This window comes from Oncorhynchus gorbuscha, linkage group LG02 (assembly GCF_021184085.1).
Source record: "Oncorhynchus gorbuscha isolate QuinsamMale2020 ecotype Even-year linkage group LG02, OgorEven_v1.0, whole genome shotgun sequence".
NCBI lineage: Eukaryota > Metazoa > Chordata > Actinopteri > Salmoniformes > Salmonidae > Oncorhynchus > Oncorhynchus gorbuscha.
Genome location: NC_060174.1, coordinates 2,732,115 through 2,742,114, shown reverse-complemented (window position 1 = coordinate 2,742,114; position 10,000 = coordinate 2,732,115). Strand labels below are relative to the sequence as shown.

Genomic DNA, 10,000 nt, shown 5'->3' with positions numbered 1-10,000 from the left:
ATAGTGTAACTACATAGATTAACTACGTAGTGTAGTGTAACTACATAGTGTAGTGTAACCACATAGTGTAACCACATAGTGTAACTACATAGTGTAACTATATAGTGTAACTACATAGTGTAGTGTAACCACATAGTGTAACTACATAGTGTAACTACATAGTGTAGTGTAACTACATAGTGTAGTGTAACCACATAGTGTAACTACATAGTGTAGTGTAACCACATAGTGTAACTACATATATTAACTACGTAGTGTAACTACATAGTGTAACTACATAGTGTAACTAAATAGTGTAACTACATAGTGTAACCACATAGTGTAACCACATAGTGTAACTACATAGTGTAACTACATAGTGTAGTGTAACTACATAGTGTAACTACATAGTGTAACCACATAGTGTAACCACATAGTGTAACTACATAGTGTAACTACATAGTGTAGTGTAACTACATAGTGTAACTACATAGTGTAACCACATAGTGTAACTACATAGTGTAACTACATAGTGTAGTGTAACCACATAGTGTAACTACATAGTATAGTGTAACTACATAGTGTAGTGTAACTACATAGTGTAACTACATAGTGTAGTGTAACCACATAGTGTAACTACATAGTGTAGTGTAACTACATAGTGTAACTACATAGTGTAACTACATAGTGTAGTGTAACTACATAGTGTAACTACATAGTGTAGTGTAACCACATAGTGTAACTACATAGTGTAGTGTAACCACATAGTGTAACTACATAGTGTAGTGTAACCACATAGTGTAACTACATAGTGTAGTGTAACCACATAGTGTAACTACATAGTGTAGTGTAACCACATAGTGTAACTACATAGTGTAGTGTAACTACATAGTGTAACTACATAGTGTAGTGTAACTACATAGTGTAACTACATAGTGTAACTACATAGTGTAGTGTAACTACATAGTGTAACTACATAGTGTAGTGTAACTACATAGTTTAGTGTAACTACATAGTGTAGTGTAACTACATAGTGTAACTACATATATTAACTACATAGTGTAGTGTAACTACATAGTGTAACTACATATATTAACTATGTAGTGTAGTGTAACTACATAGTGTAGTGTAACCACATAGTGTAACTACATAGTGTAGTGTAACTACATAGTGTAGTGTAACCACATAGTGTAACTACATAGTTACACTACACTACATAGTGTAACTACATAGTGTAACCACATAGTGTAACTACATAGTGTAACTACATAGTGTAACCACATAGTGTAACTACATAGTGTAACTACATAGTGTAGTGTAACCACATAGTGTAACTACATAGTGTAGTGTAACTACGTAGTGTAACCACATAGTGTAACCACATAGTGTAACCACATAGTGTAACCACATAGTGTAACTACATAGTGTAGTGTAACCACATAGTGTACTGTAACCACATAGTGTAACTACATAGTGTAACTACATAGTGTAACTACATAGTGTAACTACATAGTGTAGTGTAACTACATAGTGTAGTGTAACTACATAGTGTAGTGTAACTACATAGTGTAACTACATAGTGTAACTACATAGTGTAGTGTAACTACATAGTGTAACTGCATAGTGTAGTGTAACTACATAGTGCAACCACATAGTGTAACTACATAGTGTAGTGTAACTACATAGTGTAACTACATAGTGTAGTGTAACTACATAGTGTAACTACATAGTGTAGTGTAACTACATAGTGTAACTACATAGTGTAGTGTAACCACATAGTGTAACTACATAGTGTAACTGAGGAAGTACAGTTCCCGCTCAGCCCAGTCAAAACTGTTCGCTGCTCTGGCTCCCCAATGGTGGAACAAACTCCCTCACGACGCCAGGACAGCGGAGTCAATCACCACCTTCCGGAGACACCTGAAACTCCACCTCTTTAAGGAATACCTAGGATAGGATAAAGTAATCCTTCTCACCCCCCCTTAAAATATTTAGATGCACTATTGTAAAGTGGTTGTTCCACTGGATGTCATAAGGTGAATGCACCAATTTGTAAGTCGCTCTGGATAAGAGCGTCTGAAATGTAAACTACATAGTGTAGTGTAACTACATAGTGTAGTGTAACTACATAGTGTAGTAACTACATAGTGTAACCACATAGTGTAACTATATAGTGTAACTACATAGTGTAGTGTAACCACATAGTGTAACTATATAGTGTAACTACATAGTGTAGTGTAACCACATAGTGTAACTATATAGTGTAACTACATAGTGTAGTGTAACCACATAGTGTAACTACATAGTGTAGTGTAACTACATAGTGTAACTACATATATTAACTACGTAGTGTAGTGTAACTACATAGTGTAACTACATAGTGTAGTGTAACTACATAGTGTAGTGTAACTACATAGTGTAGTGTAACTACATAGTGTAGTGTAACTACATAGTGTAACTACATAGTGTAACTACATAGTGTAGTATAACTACATAGTGTGACTACATAGTGTAGTGTAACTACATAGTGTAACCACATAGTGTAACTACATAGTGTAACTACATAGTGTAACTACATAGTGTAGTGTAACTACATAGTGTAACTACATAGTGTAGTGTAACTACATAGTGTAGTGTAACTACATAGTGTAACTACATAGTGTAACCACATAGTGTAACTACATATATACATATATTAACTACATAGTGTAGTGTAATCAAATCAAGAGTCGGCTTTCTATTCCGCAACAAAGCCTCCTTCACTCACGCTGCCAAGCTTACCCTAGTTAAACTGACTATCCTACCGATCCTCGACTTCGGCGATGTCATCTACAAAATGGCTTCCAACACTCTACTCAGCAAACTGGATGCAGTCTATCACAGTGCCATCCGTTTTGTCACTAAAGCACCTTATACCACCCACCACTGCGACTTGTATGCTCTAGTCGGCTGGCCCTCACTACATATTCGTCGCCAGACCCACTGGCTCCAGGTCATCTACAAGTCCATGCTAGGTAAAGCTCCGCCTTATCTCAGTTCACTGGTCACGATGGCAACACCCATCCGTAGCACGCGCTCCAGCAGGTGTATCTCACTGATCATCCCTAAAGCCAACACATCATTTGGCCGCCTTTCGTTCCAGTACTCTGCTGCCTGTGACTGGAACGAATTGCAAAAATCGCTGAAGTTGGAGACTTTTATCTCCCTCACCAACTTCAAACATCAGCTATCTGAGCAGCTAACCGATCGCTGCAGCTGTACATAGTCTATAGGAAAATAGCCCACCCATTTTCACCTACCTCATTCCCATACTGTTTTTTATACTGTTTTTATTTATTTATTTTTCTGCTCTTTTGCACACCAATATCTCTACCTGTACATGACCTGATCATTTATCACTCCAGTGTTAATCTGCAAAACTGTATTATTCGCCTACCTCCTCTTGCCTTTTGCACACATTGTATATAGACTGCCCATTTTTTTCTACTGTGTTATTGACTTGTTAATTGTAAGTCGCTCTGGATAAGAGCGTCTGCTAAATGACTTAAATGTAAATGATGTAAATGTTTATTCCATGTGTAACTCTGTGTTGTCTGTTCACACTGCTATGCTTTATCTTGGCCAGGTCGCAGTTGCAAATGAGAACTTGTTCTCAACTAGCCTACCTGGTTAAATAAAGGTGAAATAAAATTAAAATTAAAATAAAAAAACTACATAGTGTAACCACATAGTGTATATCAACCAAGAAAGACAATATTGACACAGAGATTTTTAACTTTGAGACTGAGACTAAATTAGGGTTAGGGTTAAGTTAAGGTTAAGGTTGGGTTAGGTTAGGTTAAGGTTGGGTTAGGGTAAGGTTGGGTTAGGGTTAGGTTAAGGTTGGGTTAGGGTTAGGTTAAGGTTGGGTAGGGTAAGGTTGGGTTAGGATTAGGTTGGGTTAGGGTTAAGGTAAGGTTGGGTTCGGGTTAGGTTAAGGTGGGTTAGGTTAAGGTTGGTTTGGGTTAGGATGGGTTAGGGTAAGGTTGGGTTAGGGTAAGGTTGGGTTAGAGTAAGGTTGGTTAGGGTAAGGTTAAGGTTGGGTTAGGGTTAGGGTGTGTTAGGGTAAGGTAGGGTTAGGTTAAGGTAAGGTTGTGTTAGGTTAAGGTTGGTTAGGGTAAGGTTGGGTTAGGGTAAGGTTGGGTAGGTTTAGGGTAAGGTTGGGTTAGGTTAAGGTTGGGTTAGGGTTAGGGTAAGGTTGGTTAGGGTTAGGTTAAGGTTGGTTAGGGTTAAGGTAAGGTTGGGTTAGGTTAAGGTTGGTTAGGGTTAGGTTAAGGTTGGTTAGGGTTAGGGTAAGGTTGGGTAGGTTAAGGTTGGTTAGGTTAAGGTTGGTTAGGGTAAGGTTGGGTAGGTTAAGGTTAGTTAGGGTCAGGTTAAGGTTGGGTTAGGGTTAGGTTAAGGTTGGTTAGGGTTAAGGTAAGGTTGGGTTAGGGTTAGGTTAGGGTAAGGTTGGGTTGGGTTAGGTTAGGTTGGTTGGGGTTAGGTTAAGGTTGGTTAGGGTCAGGTTAAGGTTGGTTAGGGTTAAGGTAAGGTTGGTTAGGGTCAGGTTAAGGTTGGTTAGGGTCAGATTAAGGTTGGTTAGGGTCAGGTTAAGGTTGGTTAGGGTCAGGTTAAGGTTGGTTAGGGTCAGATTAAGGTTGGTTAGGGTCAGGTTAATGTTGGTTAGTGTTAGACGTAGGGGACTTACCAGCAGGAGTAGGGGCAGCGGCGGCTGTAGCGACAGCAGTAGAACGACCACTCACGGTCCAGGACAGGCTCAAAGTACTTGCTCATCACCCCCGCCACCAGACCATTGTTGCCGCATGTTGAAGACCTGAAATACAACTTGGAAAATAAACTTTATGATCCAAAGACCCATAATATAGTTGGCCAAGATTCTCAAAGGATTTGTCTCAGAAACCGAGGAGTTGTAATGGCTTCATTGCCACAGTTGACTACAGATCACTTAAACAAATTAGGATGAATTCATCCGTTCAACACAATTGACATCCAAGAGTTGAAAATTAGGCAGTTACCATTACATCGAGGAAAGATTAGATTGTTAACAATATTCTCATCTTTTCTCCTCCCCTCCTGTCCTATCCTCCTCCTCTCCTCCCTTTTCCCCTCCTCCTCCCCTCCTCTCTCCTCTCCCTCTCATCTTCTCTCCTCCTCCCCTCTTCCTTTCCTCCTCTCCTCCTTTCGTCTCCTCTCCTTTCATCTTCTCCCTCCTCCTCTCCTCCTCCCCTCTTCCTTTCCTTCTCCCCTCTTCCTTTCCTCCTCTCCTCCTCCTTTCGTCTTCTCTCCTCCTCTCCTTTCATCTTCTCTCCTCCTCCTCCTCCTCCTCCCCTCTTCCTTTCCTCCCCCCCCTCCTTTCCCCCTTTTCCTTTCCTCCTCCTCATCTCCTCCTCTCCCTTTCCTCCCTCCTCTCCTTTCCTCCTCCCCTCCCTCCTCTCCTTTCCTTCTCTCCTCCTCTCCTTTCATCTTCTCTCCTCCTCCTCTCCTCCTCCTCCTCCTCCCTCCTCCTCCTTCCTTTCCTCCTCCTCCTCTCTTTCCTTCTCGTCTTCCTCTCTCTCATCTTCTCTCCTCCTTCCCCTCTTCCTTTCCTCCTCCTCCTCTTCTTCTCCCTCCTCCCTCCTCCCCCTCTTCCTTTCCTCCTCCTCCTCTCCTCCTCTCCTTTCATCTTCTCCCTTTCCTCCTCCTCCTCTTCCTTTCCTCCTCCTCCTCTCCTTTCATCTTCTCTCCTCCTCCTCCTCCTCCTCCCCTCTTCCTTTCCTCCTCCTCCTCTCCTTTCCTTCTCTCCTCCTCTCCTCCTCCTCCTCCCCTCCTCCTCCCCTCCTTTCCTCCTCCTCCTCTCCTTTCCTCTCCTCCTCCTCCCCTCTTCCTTTCCTCCCTCCCCCTCTCCTTTCATCTTCTCTCCTCCTCCTCTCCTCCTCTCCTCCTCCTCCCTCCTCCTCTTCCTTTCCTCCTCCCCTCTTCCTTTCCTCCTCCTCCTCTCCTTTCGTCTTCTCTCCTCCTCTCCTTTCATCTTCATCTTCTCCTCCTCCTCCTCCTCTTTCACTCCTCCTCCCCTCTCTTTCCTTCTCTTTCCTCCTCCTCCTCCTCCTTTCGTCTTCTCTCTCCTCCTCCTCTCCTCCCCTTTCATCTTCTCTCCTCCCTCCTCCTCCCTTTCCTTCCTCCTTCCTCCTTTCCTCCTCCTCCTCTCCTTTCGTCTTCTCTCCTCCTCTCCTCTCCTCCTCCCCTCTTCCTTTCCTCCTCCTCCTCTCCTTTCATCTTCTCTCCTCCTCCTCTCCTCCTCCTCCCCTCTTCTTCCTCCTCCTCCTCTCCTCCTCTCCTTTCATCTTCTCTCCTCCTCCTCTTCCTTTCCTCCTCCTCCTCTCCTCCTTTCCTCCTCCCTTTCCTCTCCTCCTTCCTCCTCCCTTTCCTCCTCCTCCTCTTTTCGTTCTCTTCTCTTTCATCTCCTCTCCTTTCATCTTCTCTCCTCCTCCTCCTCCTCCTCCCCTCTTCCTTTCCTCCTCCTCCTCTCCTTTCGTCTTCTCTCCTCCTCTCCTTTCATCTTCTCTCCTCCTCCCCTCCCTTTCCTCCTCCTCTTCCTTTCCTCCTCCTCCTCTCCTTTCATCTTCTCTCCTCCTCCTCCTCCTCCCCTCTTCCTTTCCTCCTCCTCCCTCTCCTTTCGTCTTCTCTCCTCCTCCTCCCCTCTTCCTTTCCTCCTCCTCCTCTCCTTTCGTCTTCTCTCCTCCTCTCCTTTCATCTTCTCTCCTCCTCCTCTCTTCCTTTCCTCCTCCCCCTCTCCTTTCATCTTCTCTTCTCTCCTCCTCTCCTTTCATCTCCTCCTCCCCTCTTCCTTTCCTCCTCCACCTCTCCTTTCGTCTTCTCTCCTCCTCTCCTCTTCATCTTCTCTCCTCCTCCTCCTCCCCTCTTCCTTTCCTCCTCCTCCTCTCCTTTCGTCTTCTCTCCTCCTCTCCTTTCATCTTCTCTCCTCCTCCTCTCCTCCTCCTCCCCTCTTCCTTTCCTCCTCCTCCTCTCCTTTCGTCTTCTCTCCTCCTCTCCTTTCATCTTCTCTCCTCCTCCTCCTCCCCTCTTCCTTTCCTCCTCCTCCTCTCCTTTCGTCTTCTCTCCTCCTCCTCCCCCTTTCATCTTCCTTTCCTCCTCCTCCTCTCCTTTCGTCTTCTCTCCTCCTCTCCTTTCATCTTCTCTCCTCCTCCTCTATCTCCTCCTCCCCTCTTCCTTTCCTCCTCCTCCTCCTCTCCCTTTCGTCTTCTCTCCTCCTCCTCTCCTCCTCCTCCCTCTTCCTTTCCTCCCTCCTCCTCTCCTTTCACCTCTCCTCCTCCCGTCTTCTCTCCTCCTCTCCTTTCATCTTCTCTCCTCCTCCTCCTCCCCTCTTCCCCTCCTTCCTTTCATCTTCTCCTCCTCCTCCTCCTCTCCTTTCTCTCCTTCCTCCTCCTCCCCTCTTCCTTTCCTCCTCCTCCTCTCCTTTCGTCTTCTCTCCTCCTCTCCTTTCATCTTCTTCTCCTCCTCCTCTCCTTTCATTTTCCTCCTCCTCCTCCTCTCCTCCTCCTCTCCCTCTTCCTTTCCTCCTCCCCCCCTCTCCTTTCGTTCTTCTCTCCCTTTCATCCTTCTCTCCCCTCTCCCCCTCCTTTCCTCCTCCCCCTCTCCTTTTCTCTCCTCCTCCTCCTCCCCTCTTCCTTTCCTCCTCCCCCCTCTCCTTTCGTCTTCTCTCCTCCTCCCTCCCCTCTTCCTTTCCTCCTCCCCTCCTTCCTTTCCTCCTCCCCCTCTCCTTTCGTCTTCTCTCCTCCTCCTCTCCTCTGGTGATTTGATGTAAACACTGTGTAGTGTGTTTATAGTCCATACAGCCGGTTGTCATCACAACAGAACAGTTTGACCAACATTTAACCCAGAGCGCTGAGAGCACAGGGATCTGTAGCCCTTTGTCATGGCAACAGTGGCCTAGCCAGCAGCTATAGGACTAAATGTGGAGGATTGGTCCATATCGCAGAAGTTTACCATTGAAATTTAAAAGGCAATGTTCCTGCGTTAGCATGGACTGCATTCACAGTAAATGCTGCGTTTGTCAGCTCAATTAGAAATGACTTTATAATGTATATAGCGCAATCCATTTAGTATTGTTTGTTATTTACCTTTATTTTTTAAAGATTTTTTTATTTTTTATTTAACCAGGCAAGTCAGTTAAGAACAAATTCTTATTTTCAATGACGGCCTATGATTTGTTACGTTTCGTATGGTATGTATTAATTACAATTTGTAGGGGAAGGGTCAGCTAACATGCTAAGTAGTTGCAATATTGCTAAAATGCTAACATTTTGGTTGCTAGACATTCGCGTTATACGACCACCCATTCTCCTTCCTTTTGTTTTCGTCTCGTAACCATAGCAAACGTAGCAAATCATAATAATTTGATGGTCACAGATTATGTTTACTATGTTACATGTAGTCTTTGTGGCCAGGCCTTGAAATTCAGAGCTCAGAGGTATCCATGCTGAACCCCATTACAGGAGGATTTCACAGAGGATCAGAGATCAGATATCAAGGGATCAGAGATCATAGCATCAGATACCAGAGGATCAGAGATCAGATATTAAAGGATCGGATATCAAGGGATCAGAGATCATAGCATCAGAGATCAGATATCAGAGGATCAGATATCAGATATTAAAGGATCAGATATCAAGGGATCAGAGATCATAGCATCAGAGATCAGATATCAGAGGATCAGAGATCATAGCATCAGAGATCATAGCATCAGAGATCAGATATCAGATGATCAGAGATCAGATATTAAAGGATCAGAGATCAGATATTAAAAGATCAGATATCAAGGGATCAGAGATCAGATATCAAGGGATCAGAGATCAGATATTAAAGGATCAGAGATCAGATATTAAAAGATCAGATATCAGAGGATCAGAGATCAGATATCAAGGGATCAGAGATCATAGCATCAGAGATCATAACATCAGAGGATCAGAGATCAGATATCAGAGGATCAGAGATCAGATATCAGAGGATCAGAGATCAGATATTAAAGGATCAGATATCGGAGGACCAGATATCAGAGATCACATATCAAAGGATCAGAACTGAGCCCCATCAACCTGAGGGAAAGCCCTGTGTGAGCTGGCCATGGGACAGTGCACGTCTCTGTCTATGTGTGCGCCTCAGCTTGATTTTATGGAACATTGCACGTCTACCTTGGCGCCTCACATTGGTAGCTTAGTGGTTAGAGCGTTGTAACCGAAAGGTTGCAAGATCGAATCCCTGAGCTGACCAGTAATAATCTGTCAGCTCTGCCCCTGAACAAGGCAGTTAACCCACTGTTCCTAGGCCGTCATTGAAAATAATAATTTGTTCTTAATTGACTTGCCTAGTTAAATAAAGGTCAAATTAAAATAAATACATTACAATTTCCACAGTGTGTGTCTCAGCCCCTGGGATGATAGAACACGTCTACCTCCGTTACCAGTGGAAGCCTTTGTTTCCAAGCCTAATAGTAACCTAGCCTTACCGCAGCTGAGACACAATGGATAGGGTGGAACACAATATTAATGAAGTACCTTTCCAAACCACAGCGGCATGCTGATCACCACCCAATGACCAAATATAAATAACGTCTATTGGCAATGTTTCTTTTCAGTCTACACGTGAATGATAGTGTTTCTTGGAGGGGGGAAATTGTGAATATTTTATGTGAAATAATGACGTTGTTCCAGAGAATTACACATTTGTTCAGGTTCTTGAACAAGTGGAGTGAGCTCAGCTGGCCGTGGTGTCAGAGAGCTGTGCCAAACATCAAAACATTTCTGAAAGCACAGGAAACTGGGATCATAAAGTAAGCACAGGAAACTGGGATCATAAAGTAAGCACAGGAAACTGGGATCATAAAGTAAGCACAGGAAACTGGGATCATAAAGTAAGCACAGGAAACTGGGATCATAAAGTAAGCACAGGAAACTGGGATCATAAAGTAAGCACAGGAAACTGGGAT

At 43.8% G+C, this 10,000-nt stretch overlaps 1 protein-coding gene across 1 annotated transcript in view; it reads right to left on the bottom strand.

Annotated features, from left to right (window-relative positions):
• dpt (dermatopontin) overlaps positions 1 to 10,000 on the bottom strand; it is a 24,335-nt gene that overhangs the window by 3,745 nt on the left and 10,590 nt on the right. Inside the window, exon 2 of the mRNA XM_046292180.1 lies at positions 4,706 to 4,831. Coding sequence (XP_046148136.1) covers positions 4,706 to 4,831 — 126 coding nt within the window. The remainder of the gene's footprint in view (positions 1 to 4,705; positions 4,832 to 10,000) is intronic.